The sequence below is a fragment of the Impatiens glandulifera genome, chromosome 2 (genome assembly GCF_907164915.1).
Source record: "Impatiens glandulifera chromosome 2, dImpGla2.1, whole genome shotgun sequence".
NCBI classification, from domain to species: domain Eukaryota; kingdom Viridiplantae; phylum Streptophyta; class Magnoliopsida; order Ericales; family Balsaminaceae; genus Impatiens; species Impatiens glandulifera.
The window spans coordinates 65,734,634-65,752,119 of NC_061863.1; the positions used below are offsets into that span (position 1 = coordinate 65,734,634).

Consider the following 17,486-nt stretch of genomic DNA (forward strand, 5'->3'; position numbering starts at 1 on the left):
TAAAATACGAGAAGTTAAAAAAAAAAAATTGAAATCTGTTTTTATAAATGTGACAAATTAATAAACAAATGTAACTTAAAAAATATAGATTTGAAACAAATTCAACTAAATTATGATAAGTATTTTATTAGATTATATAAGATAAAAAAATTTTAAATATATTTTTTTTATTATTAGATTTTAAAACAATTGATTAACTCCAAATAAATTGTTGAGCATTTACAAACACAATATTTATATTTTAGAACGAATAAAATGAATAATTAATTATATTGTATTCACATCCTAAATATTTTAAATATTTTAATACTACTAAAATTTATAAATAATAATGACATACAAATGAATAATTAATTTTGTATTCACATCCTAAATATTTTAATACTACTAAAATTTATAAATAATAATAATACGTAATATTCTATTCTATTTTTTTTATGTTTATAATATTTTCTAATCTTGGTATAGTATAAACTATATAAATGGTGTTTTCTACCATTTATATATATTTTACCTACACTTTTTATATTCCTTAATTTTTTAATTTATCATTATACCTTTAATTAATATTATTATAACTTATTATTATATAATATATTAAATATATTATATTTAGTTTTAATAATATTACTATATTTAATTATTTTTAAATATTTAAATATTTTAATTAAAAAATATTTATTTATTCATATAACAATAATTTTATTAATTATTATTTTATATATTTACTTATTATTAATAATATTATTTATTTATTTTATATATTAATTTTATTTTTAATTTTATTTTATTACAATTATTAATAATACTCAAATTAGATAAATATAATTTACAATTTATATTATAATTATTTTTTTATAATTTAAATAAAAATTAATTAATTATTAAATAATAACATTATAATAATAACAATATTATTTATAATATAAGTATATATAAAAAATAATAATAATAATTTTAAATTTAACTTTATACAACTTATATTATATTCTTATACAATATACCAAACATAAAATTATAACCATATACAACTTATCATATTTTTTATAATTAATATCAAATATCAATAATAAAAAATAATAATGTCCTTAAAGTTATAAATTAAAATAAAGTATATAAATAATAATATATTAAAATTTATACTCTTATTTTAATTTTATATTTATTAAATTTTTATTGCTAAGTTTTAAATCAAATAAATAATTTAAAATTATATATAACTTATTATTAATATATATATACATTTAAATTATATAATTTTAAAAAATATTTATTAATTTATATTTTACAATATGTAATAATTAGTAAGAAAATATTATATTAATATATATGAAATTATATAATTTAAAAAATGATTATTAATTTATATTTTACAATTTGTAATAATTAGTAAAAAAATATAATATTAATATATATGAAATTATATAATTTAAAAAAATATTTATAGTTTGAGTAATTTTTTTAATTTAAATATATATATATATATAATTTCAAATAATTAATTTATAAAATAATATTTGAAATATGGTTTTAGGTGAGAAAGACTTTGTTTATATTAAAAAAATATATATTATAAATTTATTATAATAAAATATAAAATAACAATATGACTAAGGGTGAATGTGGTGGTGGTGGTTGCGTGAGTAGGTTTAGGATTACGGTTAATCGAATTAGCGATATTAATATTAATTTTGTCATTTGGTTCAAAATTGCTAACATAAACTTTATGTGTTATTTGTAATTGACGTAAATTATTTCGAACTCGACCCGATAAACTTGAGTCAATTCGAATTCAATCACATTTAACATGAGTACATAACATCACATCTCTATTTAGATTAAAATGACATTAACATAACAGAATAATATAAATTATATCACAAATTCATTTGTAAAAAATCCTTAAAATTTAAATAAGTGTGTAGAATACGATAAATATCAACCTACCAAACTGTTGAAAGGAAAAAGATTGTCTAAAAAGGGCAATGTAACTTAGTGGTAAGAGTTAGATTAAAAATAAAAAAGTCATGGATTCAATTTCATTTATAAACGTTTTGAGTTGAAACATGAAGTCATGACTCTTGGGTGTCATATTAGTTCTGCTTAATTAAAAAAATAGAAAAAAATTATAAATGAGTTGGTGGGTCTGTTTGAGTTATTTGGATCGACCCGATTTTGACATTTATTCACTAATTTTATTTATATATTTTTAAGTCCATCCATTTCAACTATCAATTATAGATCGTCACTCTATAGACAAATCTAAGAATTACAAATAAGGTTGGTTTGAAAAAATTTATAGTGAGTTTAAAGAATTTAGGGTTCACTTACAAAAGATTAAGATGATTTTAAATGAAATAATTGTAAAATTATGAAGAAAATAAATGAATAATTATGTTTTTTTTATATAAAACTTATAAAATCCAAATAATCTAGAAATGTGAAAACTTCTTAACATCAATTATTATGGATTAAGGTGGAAAGTATGTTTGGACCTAAATTTGTTCTTTGGATCATTTGATGCAACATTTGTATAATCATATATTAATGAAAAATGTTTATTATTAAAAAATTAATTAGTTAATCATTTGTTTATTTATTTATTTTTATTATAACATTAAATTATATATATATATATATATATATTAATAGTTATCTTAAATATTTTATTTCCTTTTTTCATATTAAGTCATATTTAGGGCTAACATTTTCTTTTGTAATCGACAACAAAAATAAATTATGGTAATGTATATTTTGTTCGGATCAAAATAGACTCATTAAACATAATTAATAAAAATGTCAAAATCGGGTCGATCCAAATAACTCAAACAGACCCACCTTATTTTTTTTTTAAATTAGAGAAATAAATAAATAAAATAATATATTAAATTAGGAAGTTATGTCTTATTTCTATTGTCATTTTTTTTGTGAAACCACTTGTGGCCGTTTATATACATTATATTTACGTAAAATAATATTTAAAATAATGAAAAGAGACTATAATGAGTTAGATATAAAAAAATTCATAGAGACAAATGGACTGTATAGAGGATCATAACATAATACATAGATACCCATTTGGGACGTCATGATCTTGAATTTCCCAACTTGCCTTTTTATTATTCTTATTATTGCATTGCAGATATACTAAAAAAATACCAATATGTGGGATAGTAACGTCATTTGGCACATAGAAAACGTATGATGAGGGTGTTCTTGCAAAGCCATTTTATCTGAAATACAAAAAAAAAAACTCCAAAATTATCTCGTCTTTCTCTCTCTCTCTCCTATCAAAAAAAACATGGCGGCTCAGAAAAGAGAGAAAGACGAAACCGATCTTAAGGTCCCCGAGAATTTCTATCCATTACCGAAGCCTGATCCGCCGACGTTGTTAGATCATCCGATCCGTAATAAGGTTCCTAACGCAGATGAATCCAGATCCTCCTCTGTTGTTAAGATGATTCCAGATCTACCTGCTGCTGCTCAACCGTCTACGTCGCATGATCAACTGAAGAAGAGACGAGAGATTAATCGTTGTTCGGGATGCAGTCGGAAGGTTGGACTCACCGGATTCCGTTGCCGGTGCGGGGACATGTTCTGCAGGGACCATCGCTATTCTGATCGTCACGATTGCAGTTTCGATTACAAGGCGGCCGGTCGTGAGGCCATTGTTCGTCAAAATCCATTGGTCAGAGCGTCCAAGATTCTTAAACTTTAGATCATCAACAAGAACAAGAACAGGAAGAAGATGATTGTTTATTTGTTTGTTTGTTTCTTCCGTTTTAGATCGTAGGTTCCAAGTGGTATGTGTAAAATTTTATAGAGACGAGGATATAATAGTCAATTTATCGTGTTAACTAAAAGCTTAACCCAGAATATTTAAATTTTTTTTATCGAAATTTTGGACCCACCACAAAACATAGAAAAGTTCGATGGCCACCCAATAAAATAAAATATTCTTTGCCTTATCCAAAAAAAAAGGGGCGTATAGAATATGGATCACACATCGCAGCCCATGTTCAATAAATTTATAAATATATTTTTATATAAGATACTTTAATAAAATATATAATTACATTTTTTTATTCAATCATCAGTTTTATATAATATATATTGTAATTTTATTAATCAAGTAATTTATTAACAAAATATAAAAAATACATACCTATTCTTAAAAAAAATATTTTTACTTTATAGTAACAAACTTTAAATCATTTTATTAAAAAACAATCACTACCAAAAATCGTTTTACCCAAAAAGAAATTACTTTTTATAATTCCTACAAAAAAAAAATTAAAACACAATAAATAATTACACTAAAAATAATAATAATTATAAAATTAATTACATAACTTTAGTTATTTAAACAAATAATAACTTAGTTTTGAATGGGTATTTTTACTTTAAATTAAAATAAAATTTATACATTTATATAATCTTAAAATCTTAAATTAAAAATTATAAAACTTTAATTAATTTATTTTAAATCTAACTCACTGTGCTCATTTAACTTGTAAAATTTTAATATTGTAATTCAAAATTATAAATTTTATCAAACTTGTTTTTAAAAATCTTATTCTAACTTTATTTATGGCATGATTGAGTACATAAGCTTTAATCCAATTGCATGAATGAAATATAGATGGTTAAACAAATAATATAAATTGATGACTTTAAAAGCCCAAGACTCCAACCAACCAATGTCCCAACAATCTTCACCAATAAATTTTTAGAATCAAATTGGACTTTTTTTCCTTTTATTATCACAGTTAGGTAGCTAGTGTTTGACCTCCATACAATAGTTTAAAGAGGCAAATTAAACAAGTTTGAGCTCAAATTAACTTGAACTTGAAAAAGGGTATAATTTTGAAGTAAATTATTTATTTATAAACTCGATTTGACTCGAAAAAATTAAACTAAAATTAAATTTTTAAGCTCGAACTCGAACTAAAATTTATTATAAGTAAATATGTCAAGCACGTGGATTATAATATCTATAGACAAAAAAAATTATCAAACATCAATTAAAGAAATAATTAATTAATATAAACTAATTAAAAAATAATGTTTTCTATTTATTAACTTGATATGTTTTCTATTAAATATTATTATACATGTATATTTGAATTATTTGGGTGAGAAGTACAGCAAAAATCCATTAACTTATCATACTTTTAATAAAAAATTTAATTTATTTACTCTTTATTTTATCTTTTTCTATTACTTAATTATAAGTTAACCGACAAAATATTTAATATTTTTTTCCTTCTTTTTTTCCGTCAAATTTCATTGAAACAAAAACAAATCAGGTTATCTAAAACAAAAATAATAGTTATATGAGGAGTGTAAATGATTTTTAATTTACTTGTAAGCTGTATAAAATTACTCTAAAAAAATATTACATTTGTGAATATATTATAGATAATATAAAGAAATAATTAATATCTTGTGAATGAGTAAGAAAATTAATATAAGTGAAAGATTATATAAAAAAAATGAATTAATTTTTTATAAATAAGTGAGAAAAATTATAAAAATCAATCCCAAATATATCTTTAACCGGGCCGTTCATATCATTTTCAGCCTACAATACCTGATATAATATTTCATCATATAGATTATTAAAACAGTTTGTATTTTTTTTTAATATTTTCAATCTTATAAATTATAACTGTTTTTTACAATATTTTCAATCTTATAAATTTTATAATTGTTAAGACTCACAGTCAACTCATCACTCAAGATGGAGTTTATGTGAATTACATGAATGATGATTTTTCTTTGCTCATAAATATATTTAAAGTCTGGTTCAATTGAGATTATTTAAATAATCTCGAAATAATCAAATATTATTTTATTTATTTATTTTTTACAAATTATATCACTTAGTTTATTAACATAAATATTAAATTATTCTTTATTTTAAAAAATATATATTTTATCATTATATATTAATAAATTTTAAAGTTTTTTTTATTATAAATAACATGTCACACTTTTAAAATCAACTATCATAATTTTTTAAATAATCTAAAATAACTACCAACAAGCTCTCAATAATCTAAACTATATTATACAAAATAAAAAATAGTATAATTTATCTGTAGAACAATTATTATCATCATTTTTCTATACAGTGCTGACGTGAAAGAAATGTGTTCTCTTGTGAATAATTTTGCAGTTTCATAGTGGTCTTTTATTTACCTGTATGAAAAACGAATATTTAACCATGAGAATTGAATTAAAAATAATAATAAAATATTTATAGAAATAATTAATTTAGCACTTGTAAGAGAGGTACTCAATGATAAAAGGTTACATTCTTCCAACATTTAAAAAAAAAAATAATAAATTAAACTTCAATATTTAAGCCCTTAATTAAATAACATGTCCATATCTATCTTTTGTTGGATTCTAAGCTTCCAACTAAGAACCTTAATACAAGTTTGTAACGCTGCTTCGAATCCTGTCGACTATATATTTATAAATTTTTAATCGTTTTTTTATTCTCGAATTTGTTTTAAAAAATATATTATTATTATTATTATTATAATAAGATATAAATTGTTCATTTTTTTAATTTACGTTAATTATCTTATTTATTTTTTTAATCAACATTTTTTACGATTTTTGAAAAGTTAAGATTTTCCTAATCGACAATTTATATGTCAATTAATTCTTAATGTTTTTTTTAGTAAAGATTTTTCCTAGCCGACGCTTTCTACGTCAATCACTTTTTGATAGTTTTTTTATAATTTTTTTTTTCTAATTGACGATTGTTACGTCATTCAATTATCGACGGTCTTTGATTTATCAAGATATTTCATGATTGACGATTGTTTTGTTAATCACTTTTTAACGATTTTTTGATAAGTCAAGATTTTTCTTAAATGACGAATATTGTTACGTCAGACGGTCTTTGATTTATCAAAATATTTCCTAATTGACGATTGTGGTGTCAATCAAATCTTGATTATTTTAGTTTTGTCAAGATACTTCCTAATTTAGGATTGTTGTGTTAATAAAATCTTGATGATTTTAGTTTATCAATATATTTTCTAATTGATGATTGTTTTGTCAATAAAATCTTGATGGTTTTAGTTTTGTCAAAGTATTCTCAATTAACGATTGTTGTGTCAATCAATCCTTGATAGTTTTTGTTTGTCAATATATTTCATAATTAACGATTGTTGTTTCAATCAAATCTTGACTATCTTTTAATGAGTTAAGATTCATTTTTTAACGCTCTTTACGTTGATTTAATCTTTGTACCTCTTTATAAATCAAAAGTTCAAATTGACTTTATTTACGTCAATTAAATCTTGACCGTTCTTCAGAGGTCAAGATTCCTTGTTAACATTTATTCTATTGATTTTCTTTCTTGACTTTTCCTCAAGTCAAAATTCTCATAACGACAACTTTGTACTCTCAGTGAGAGTTGACAAAATGTTGCCCTTGTCGTTTTATTAACACATTTTATTTATTTATTTTTTAATTTGTTTAGGGTTAATCCCTTTTTTTGCCCCCCCTTTATCAAAAGGGTTTAAAATAGTGATGCATTATTTGAAATAAAACATTAACCAATTTTTTAGGATTCAAAACACATTTAGAGTTTAGTCTTGAACACCAATTTTTTTGGATCGTCTTAAAAAGAAGTCGAATTTTTTTCCGACTTCAAAGTCATCACTTTTGAATTCAATGTCGTGTATAAACGATTATTTTGAAATTTTAATTTCTCGAAGGAGTTTTTTAGAGTATTAAAACTTTGCTGATGATTTCTTTTTATTATAGACCTTACTTCGAGGAACATATTTTTGAATGTTTATTTCATCTCTATTTTTCTTAAAAAATGTAGTTTCATTGACTCGAGGTATATTTGATACAATTGGTACACTCATTCTCTTGCCGTAACAATTATGACTAGAGTTTTAGTGAACAACAAATAGTGATTTCAATATCTCAACCAACCAAAATATTTTGTCGTTTTGTATATATATTTTTTTCCTTCAAAGCCTTGAGCTTTAACACATCTTTGTTTTTTGAAAAAGATGAAATAATCTTTCTCAATTTGTGATTTTCAGTTTTTTTTTTCCACAAAATTTCCTTCAGGAATCAACTCTTCTTAAATATTCGTTAATCACGAGAAGGAATTCAATATGATGTCTCTTAATCGAATTTTGGTGAAACGATCGAATTTCTTTTGAGACGATTACTTTGAAATAATGATATTGACTCTAATTTTACTTGTTTCCTAAAATTCCAATTTATTTTGTTTATAGTACGAGAGGTAAAATACCCGTTCTTTCTTACAAAAAATCGACTGGACCTAAGACCAGGCGGCCTACGTATCTTTTATTACTGAAGAATCAAGTCGGTACGTAGTTTCGTTTTGACAGAATTTTTTATAAAATATTTTTACAAAAACACGATAGAGATTTTTTTGTTTATAAAAGACTCTATGTTTTGGACTGGGGAACATTTCGTCATTTGTGGTACCCATATCTCATGTTTTAGTAGAGAATTTTGTTTGACTTGGACATGACCTTGTGATTGTCGTATTTGTGATAACTTGAGTGTCATATTCGAAATGCCTCTTGGCATTTATTCTCTTATCGTGTTTGTTCGGTTTTGAGAAAACATGTCATTTTTTATAATGCCCTTAAATTTAGTTATTAGCGTAGCCATTAGAGTAGTCATTTGTCTCTCGAAGCGACATCGTGTTTAGAGGCTTCTAGATAATGGAGGAGTAATGCCTAACATGACATGCACCTAATGGATGTACAAGCACATGTTCTTAAATGAGTGAGCACCTTTTTTCTTATTCTTTTTTTGACATGGGAAAATGCCCCTAATTTTAAGAATAAAGGTTTTTTTTTTAAGTCAAGATATACTTAGAGGTGATCACTTTGACTATAATGGATACATGTAACATGACTTTTTGACGTGGTTTTGTTGTCTGTGCACGTCAAGCAACGGTTTTGGATAATATAATCAGACTTTTGGTGTTAAGGAGAATCATAAGAGAGTATCAGTCACCGATAGTGGAGGGGGTATACCACCACCATAAACCAGGAAATATCAATTCATCGAGAATTTTCCCTCACATCGACAATGCCTACGTCCTACTGGACGGCTCATCGTCAAAGGGAGGGGTCGATCACATGCATTTTAGTTGTTTCTCTCGCAACATTGCTCATATAGAACAGACTATCATTCTATTTGACGCATCTTTGCACTTATTTTAATAAATGTGTAAAGTGTATCGTTTAATACATTTGTTACACATCTTCAAATAAATAGGGTGTTTGTTCTTTTTTTTAATAAGACTCACGTCAATCAATTAGATCAACTTTAAACTTTATTATTATTTAAAGATTTATATTAATTGATAAATTTCATAATTTATTATTATTTAAAAAATTCGTGTAAATTAATTAAATAAGTTTCTTAATTTATTATTATTTAAAAATTTACATAAATTAATTAAATCAATTTTAAGATTAATATTTTTTTTTTTATAGATTCACATAAATATAAAATTGATAAGCTCCAACATTTATTATTATTTAAAATTTTACATAAATTAATTAGATCAACTTTAAAATTTATTATTATTTAATGATTCATATAAATAAATTAGATAAGCTTCAAAATTTATTTTTATGTATAGATTAAAGTAAATCTATTAGATAAGCTTTATGATTTATTGTTATTTAAAGATTAGATTATAGGTAAATCAATTAGATGAATTTTTGGGAATTTTTATTTAATATAAAAGTTTTCACAAGAGTTTTATACCTATTCGATTAACCTGAGAACAAGTTTTCTATTATAGAAGAATAAGTCGGGTACGTAATTCTGTTTTGACAAATATTTTTTTTTTAATTTTTTTTATTTTATCAATTAATTTTTAGTGTAAAACAATTTTAAAATATTTTCGAATGGACAACCTTTTATTCAAGTTAAGCCACAATTGTCCCAACATAATATAATAATGTGGATGGTTGGTATTTCATATAATTTTTGAAAAGGGAAGAATGAAAAATATTTCTTTTAAGTTTAAATAAATAAAATTATATATTATGTATTATCATATTTGAAAAAATTGACATGTAATCGAGTAAATATTATATGAGTTCGAAAATGATTAATTTAAGCCCAACTATATATGAGTTATGAGTTTTCATTCGTTTCATTGTTTTTTAAATTACGCATTTCTCTAAAATCTCGTTATTGACTCATTCTTCATTAAATCGTATAAACGATATAGCAATAATGAAAATTTTATTCTATTTACTTTACTGAATCACATGAATTTTTTTCTCGAACTAAGTCTTAATTTTCATTTAATTCATCTGCAATTTCAAGAGGTCAAATTTGACGCTTCCCTTTTTTTATCATTCTCCGACTTGCCTCACCTACATAGAATTCTCATCTATGTCGATGACAATTGAGATTATTTAAACATAATTTACTATTTTTTTCACAAATTATTTCACTTAATTTATTATTTAAATTACTAAATTATTCTTTATTTTAAAAAAATATATATTTTATCATTATATATTAATACATTTTAAAGTTTTTTTTATTTATCAAAAAAATACTTCCACACCCTTAAAATCAACTTCAATTATGATTTTTTAAATAATCCAAAACAATTACAATCTAAACTATATTATACCAAAATAAATAGTACAATTTTATTTTTTTTATAGAACAACGTCTATTATCATCATTTCTCTATGTAGAGCTAACGTGAAAGAAATTTGTTCTGTTGTGAACAAATTTGCAGTTTCATAGTGGTCTAATGTATGAAAAAAAATTATAACCATGAAAGTTAAAATGCAAATAGAAACTAATATGCATTTAACCATGAGACTTGAATTAAGAAAAATAATAAATTTGGCATTAACTAAAGGTAGGTAGCTCAACCGTAAGGGAGGTGCTAAATGATAAGAGGTTACATGTTTTTAACAGTGTTATAATGTTATTTCTCTTTAATTCAAACAAATAAATAAAATTTTAAACTTCAATATTTAAGCCCTTAATTTAATAACATGTCGTCGATCTGTATCTAATGTTGGATTCTAAATTCCAACTAAAAACCTCTTATATAGGTTGAGTTTTGGATTAATCCTAGTTTTCAAAAAAAATCAAAAACATCTTTGGGTTTTATCATTTATGAATGTTTAGTGTACTCTAATGAAGAAAACAAAAATATCTGCAACACCTTTTTACAGTCCGGAAGATAACGACATGAATCCGTGATTCCTTTTCCTCTCTTTGTCTAAAAGTCTCATCATTTTTACAGTTGATCGAGTGACTTTTACTACATGTATGTCTCCATACTTTGATCTGAAATTTGCTCATAATTTCCCGATTCTTTCTACTTGGATCTTGATTCCTATCTTTTGATTCATCTACTGAATTGGGTTTGTTTGTTTGTATGTGTTTACAGAGAAGAGATCATGAACGAGAGGATTACAGCTACTGTTCTTCTTCTTCTTCTACTCTGTCATGTGTTCTACCTGTCTCATGTTTCGGGCAAGGAATGTACCAACACTCCAACCGAGTTATCATCTCACACTTTCCGTTATGACATCTTGAATTCTGAAAACGAGACATTGAAAGAGGAGATTTTTGCCCATTACCATTTAACTCCAACAGATGAATCCGCATGGTCTAATTTGCTTCCAAGAAGGATTTTAAAACAAGGGGAAGAATATCCATGGTTGATGATGTATAGAAGAATCAAGAAGAATTTTGGTGAACCAGGAAAGTTTCTAAAGGAGATTTCTCTTCATAATGTCAGATTGAACCCTAAATCCTTACATGGGCAAGCTCAACAGACAAATTTGGAGTATTTATTGATGTTGGATGTTGATAGTTTAGTCTGGAGTTTTAGAAAGACAGCTTCTTTGCCCACTCCCGGCCAGCCTTATGGAGGCTGGGAGGATCCAACAAGAGAACTTCGCGGTCATTTTGTCGGTAAAATTCTAGACCTTTTTTTATGTCATTGTTTTAACTAGATCTCTGCTAGCTATTTACTTTAGTTTTCGATTTGGTGAAGGTCACTACCTTAGCGCATCTGCGTTAATGTGGGCTAGTACTCATAACGAAACCCTAAAAAAGAAGATGTCGGAGGTTGTTTCTGCTTTGTCGGAGTGTCAAATCTCAATTGGTTCTGGATACTTATCTGCTTTCCCATCTGAGCAATTCGATCGGTTTGAAGAAATAAAACCGGTTTGGGCTCCATATTACACAATTCATAAGATAATGGCGGGTCTGTTAGATCAATATGCATTAGCTAGTAATGATGATGGTTTGAAAATGGTGAATTGGATGGTTGATTACTTCTTTAACCGTGTTCAAAATGTAATAAACAAGTATAGTATTGAGAGACATTGGAAATCATTGAATGAAGAAACTGGTGGGATGAATGATGTTCTCTATAGATTATACACTATAACGGTATGTTTAACAATTTCAATCCAATTTGAGCCTTACCGGTTTTTCTGACTTGTTCGATTCTTAACTGTTTGAAGGGTAACGAGACTCATTTGTTGCTGGCTCACCTTTTCGACAAACCTTGTTTTCTAGGATCCCTGGCTGTAAAGGTGAAGTCTTTAATGATCTCTCATGTTCTCTTTAACGATCTCTCATTCATTTCTCTTATTTCCTCTTAGGCTGATGAATTATCGGGGTTTCATGCCAACACTCATATTCCTATCGTTATTGGGTCGCAAATGAGGTATGAAGTTACAGGGGATCCACTCTACAAAGAAATTGGAACTTTCTTCATGGATATCGTTAATTCATCTCACACATATGCGACAGGAGGAACATCAGTTAGTGAATTCTGGTAACGAACTAACTAACTTTCATAATTTCCATATTCATATCCGTAATGATGAGCAAATTTTACAGGTCAGACCCGAAGCGATTGGCGGGCACACTCCAAACGGAGAATGAAGAATCGTGCACTACTTACAACATGCTGAAGGTGTCTCGAAACTTATTTAGATGGACTAAAGAATTGGCATATGCGGATTATTACGAGAGAGCTTTGGCTAATGGTGTGATGGGTATTCAAAGGGGAAGAGAACCAGGGGTTATGATTTATATGCTTCCACTTGGTCGAGGTATTTCTAAAGCTCGAAGCTACCATGGATGGGGAAATAAGTTCGATTCTTTCTGGTGTTGCTATGGGACTGGAATTGAATCGTTCTCGAAGCTTGGAGATTCAATTTACTTTGAGGATGAAGGAGGACTTTATATTGTTCAGTATATACCTAGCTCGGTTAATTGGGAATCAGGGCAGATCAATGTTACTCAGAATGTACAATCTCTCGTCTCGTTTGATCCTCGTCTTCAAGTCACATTAACTATATCACCAAATGTAGGAGCCGGAAAGGTTGAATCTGAATCAACGAAGTTGAACTTGCGCATACCTAGTTGGACAAACTATAAAGATGCCAAGGCTTCCTTAAACGATCAGAATTTGTCATTACCAAATCCAGGTGAATTCCTGTTTCTTGTTCTTCAACAGATTGTTTTTTATTTCTTTTACTTTTTTTCCTAAACAACTGGTTTACGGTTCAGGTAATTTCTTGTCGGTAACCAAGAATTGGAGTTCAGGTGATCGTATCGTTCTTGAACTCCCGTTTGGTCTAAGAACAGAGGCCATTAAAGGTAATTCGATTTCGATCAATCTTTGCTTTATTTTATTTATGTTTGTTTTGAACTTACAATGTATCTGTTTCAGATGATCGACAAGAGTTCTCTTTCCTTCAGGCCATTCTATATGGCCCTTATCTCCTTGCCGGCTTAACCATAAGCAGTGATTGGGATTGGGACATTAAAATGGGCAAATCTTTCTCCAACTGGATTACTCCAGTTCCAGCAAATTACAATTCACAGCTCATTACACTCTCGCAAGAATCCAGAAACACAACGTTCGTCCTAATGAACACAAACAGTTCAATTTCTTTTAATCCAATACCTCTTCCAGGAACAGATGCAGCCATCCATAGTACATTTCGGATCATAACCAACTCCGAGATCTCTTCTCCCCAAGACGCAATCGGGAAAGAAGTAATGCTAGAGCCTTTCGATTTTCCAGGTAAGCTAGTGGCGACGGAAGCGAAAGCAGGGCTGGTGGTTGCAGATAACGGGACCATGTTCCATTTAGTTAAAGGGTTGGATGGCAAGGAAAAAACAGTCTCCCTTGAATCAAATAACCAGAGAGGCTGTTTCGTGTTCAGGACAGGTTTAACCGTTGGTCTCAAATGTAAATCTAACCGTAATTCGGTTGATGAAGAATTCGAGGAAGCTGCTAGCTTCAAGATGGAAGGTGGGATTGCCGAGTATGATCCGGTTAGCTTTATCGTTAATGGGGTTAACAGGAACTTTGTTCTATCTCCTCTGTTCAGTTTGAGAGATGAATCTTATACTGTCTATTTCAATATTCAATCTTGATTTGTATGAACAGTAATTGTAATAAGAAATAAACACATTCTCAAATCTCAATCATAATTAATAATAATATTACATATGAAAAAGGAAATCAGATCGATCACTGAGACAATGACCGGAGACAATTCTTAACATTGCCGGAGAGGTTTCCCGCAGAGGCAATCATTATACACAAACGACGACGCTTCAAGATGATCAAACGGCGAACCAATCGGAATCTTCCCACAGAGATGATTATGGCTGACATCGAGATGTCCAATGAATGTCGCCTGAGAAATAGACAAAGGAATATCCCCACGGAGAAGATTATGCGACAGATCTATGGCCGTAAAGTAAGACCTTTCATTAAACGTATTTGGAATCGTCCCTTCCAACGCATTCATGCTCATATTCAAAATACTAATAGTCGAATTCATCAACGTCGGCGGGATCTCACCGCCGATTCCATTCCCGTCGAGATTTAACGAAGCGAGAACCGCCATTCTACCTAAACCTTCAGGGATTGGACCGGAGATCTTGTTGAAAGAGAGATCCAAATCTGCCAAACGGTAGATGTAAGACAGGGTTACCGGAATCGGACCGGTTAATCTATTCCGACTGAGTAAAGCTCGACTGAGCATTCTCAGCTTGCCGAAATTCCTTGGAATGGTTCCAGTAATGCTATTGTTACGTATATCGAGGTGCATTAAGGAGGAGAGATTGGTGAGAGAACGAGGGATGATGCCGGTGAGATTGTTATCGGCGACGTTGAAGACGGTGAGGCGGGTGAGACGGCCGATGTCGGAGGGAATCTCGCCGGTGAGACGGTTACCGATTAGGTCGAGTATACGGAGGAAAGGAAGGTTGACGATGCAGGGAGGGATTGAACCAGAGATGCCTTTCCAGTCGGCGATAGTGATGCTGGAGAGATGGGAGAGACGACAGATTGCAGGGGAGATTGAACCGGTCATGAACCCGGTTCGATGAGCTCGTTCGAAGATTGGGTCTTCTGATTCGCCACGTAGGTTGATGTCAGCTACACGGTGAGTGTAAGGGTCGCAACTGACGCCGTACCAGTTATGACAGCAGTCAAGTCCGGTCCAGGATTTGAATATGCCGAGATAGGGTTCGTGGAGGCCGGCTCGGAAGGCTAGTAGGGCGCGGCGGTCGGAAGATGTACATGAGTTGACGGTGGAGATGGCGGCGGCGGCGAGGAGGAAAAGAGCGGTTAGGAATATGAGAGGTGATTTAGTGGGAGAAGCCATTGTTAGAGATTCTGTGTGTGAAAGTGAAAGAAGAGAAAATGAGACAGCTTTTGAGTCTAGGTTATGGGGATGTTGAGTATTTAAATAGAAATGGCCATGTGCGTTTCTCGGGGAAGATAAGAACAAACCAACCATGATGAATGTAAAAAATACTTGTACAACTGTTTTAACTCCCGTTTGAATTTGTCATTCAGTTCTTTTTCAAAAAAATCATATCAGATGGTGCCTTAACTTTATCAAAACATGTTGTGTGCATTGAATGTAATCTGAGTTAGAGGCAAAGAATGTAATAACACATTAAACTAATAGGAATTATAAAATTAACGAAAAATTAACTAAAGCAAGTCCACGTCCCGAAATGCTCATTTCGGGTCTCGAAATGACTGTTTCGAGACATTTTTAATTTTCTCTCTCCTACCCACGTGCGTTTGCGTTTCGAGATTCGAAATGAGCATTTCGACCCCAAAATTAACGTTTCGATACATTTTTATTTTTTTCTCTCCTACTCACGTGCATTTCAAAACATTTTTAAAATTTTATCTCTCCTACCCACTTAGCATGTCACGTCGGTTCGTGGACTTGTTTTCTTTAAAATTTCCGTTGAGTGTATCATTTTTCTTAAACTAATTGTCTTTTGTCACGACTACTTTAAAGTTCAGTTCATCCATCGCCGTATTAATGAACCTGTAAATTTGATAGTAAAATATTACATTGAATTTTATTTTTTTATTGTCGTTTTCTTTTATGTTCCACCATTGGAAAAAACTTATAATGACATAATATTTATTCAAATTATTAAAAAATAATTTATAAAAAAAATAATGTTCATAGTTTAATTAGTTTTGACTTTTCCATCATTTTTTTTAATCTCTTATAATTTATTTATTTAAAATTTTAAGATAGAATAATTGTTTATCAAAATTTCATGTGATTTGCTTTAGTAGTAAAATTATCTCAATTTGTATCAATAAATTAAGATTAGATATTTGATCATGCTTTTTGGAATGGATAAACTTAATAACTTTTATGTTAAAAGTTTGATCCCTAAACTTTAAACCTCAATCTCTCATAGTGTGGAAGATAATGATGCATGGATGATGTATAATTTTATATTGAAATCAACCTTTTTCAATTTTCATCTTAGACTTATCCAAATCTCAAAATAACATTTATGTTATTTCTTAAGAGAGGTTCCTCAATCCTAATCATGCATGTGACTATTGTCTTGTACAGCTTTAAGAAATATATGTGTATCATTTTCTTGCTTCATCATTCTTTTTCGGACTCTATTATCTTTTGAGATTCTCATATACCATAAAATTTTAATAATTAGTCCATAAGATCATTATTAGTTATTCTTTTGTTTTTTTTTGATAAACACGGAAACTATACAACTAACATAAATTGGCCAAATGCCTAAACTATCACACCATTATTAGAAAGAAAGAAACCCTAAAATTGGGTCCCACAACATGAAAGTCTGACAATGAGGTGAAATGTTTGTCCTTTTATGTGACTAAGCACAAGGCAACTTAGGCAGCTGTCCCAATTCCTGTATTTTTTTTAATAGCCGTGGTCCCATTTGATTCTTATTTTGATAACCGGATCTAATCGGACCGATCATAGCCCTTCATTTCCCTACCTTATCACAAACCTGTTTCAATATAACGAGTCTATTTTAATTTTAAAACAATCACTATTTCTAAATTCTCTTTTATTTTTTATAGGATAATTTATTTTTATTCTGAGATCATGATTTTTCTA

General features: G+C 28.4%; 3 protein-coding genes across 3 annotated transcripts; 2 read left to right on the forward strand and 1 right to left on the reverse strand.

The window, feature by feature from the left end:
- The first annotated feature begins 3,248 nt into the window (after window positions 1-3,248).
- On the forward strand, window positions 3,249-3,893 carry LOC124927410 (zinc finger A20 and AN1 domain-containing stress-associated protein 11-like). The gene has a single exon (XM_047467815.1). The coding sequence runs from the start codon at window positions 3,302-3,304 to the stop codon at window positions 3,716-3,718; it is 417 nt and encodes a 138-aa protein (XP_047323771.1). The 5' UTR covers window positions 3,249-3,301; the 3' UTR covers window positions 3,719-3,893.
- A 7,337-nt stretch (window positions 3,894-11,230) lies between these two features.
- LOC124923875 lies at window positions 11,231-14,524 on the forward strand. Its single transcript, XM_047463857.1, has 8 exons — window positions 11,231-11,338; window positions 11,462-11,991; window positions 12,074-12,474; window positions 12,549-12,620; window positions 12,690-12,865; window positions 12,931-13,523; window positions 13,606-13,695; window positions 13,769-14,524. The coding sequence occupies exons 2-8, from the start codon at window positions 11,472-11,474 to the stop codon at window positions 14,479-14,481; spliced, it is 2,565 nt and encodes an 854-aa protein (XP_047319813.1). The 5' UTR covers window positions 11,231-11,338; window positions 11,462-11,471; the 3' UTR covers window positions 14,482-14,524.
- On the reverse strand, window positions 14,498-15,784 carry LOC124923876 (DNA damage-repair/toleration protein DRT100-like). Its single transcript, XM_047463859.1, has one exon. It carries the CDS (start codon window positions 15,720-15,722, stop codon window positions 14,607-14,609), a length of 1,116 nt encoding a protein of 371 aa, XP_047319815.1. The 5' UTR covers window positions 15,723-15,784; the 3' UTR covers window positions 14,498-14,606.
- Between the last annotated feature and the right edge of the window lie 1,702 nt (window positions 15,785-17,486).

Bases quoted from the DNA above. Each gene is read 5' to 3' on its own strand.
- LOC124927410 (XM_047467815.1), top strand. From the start codon at position 3,302: ATGGCGGCTCAGAAAAGAGAGAAAGACGAAACCGATCTTAAGGTCCCC.
- LOC124923875 (XM_047463857.1), top strand. From the start codon at position 11,472: ATGAACGAGAGGATTACAGCTACTGTTCTTCTTCTTCTTCTACTCTGT. The intron at 11,992-12,073 runs GTAAAATTCTAG...GATTTGGTGAAG, and splicing joins ACTTCGCGGTCATTTTGTCG to GTCACTACCTTAGCGCATCT. The intron at 12,621-12,689 runs GTGAAGTCTTTA...ATTTCCTCTTAG, and splicing joins TAGGATCCCTGGCTGTAAAG to GCTGATGAATTATCGGGGTT.
- LOC124923876 (XM_047463859.1), bottom strand. From the start codon at position 15,722: ATGGCTTCTCCCACTAAATCACCTCTCATATTCCTAACCGCTCTTTTC.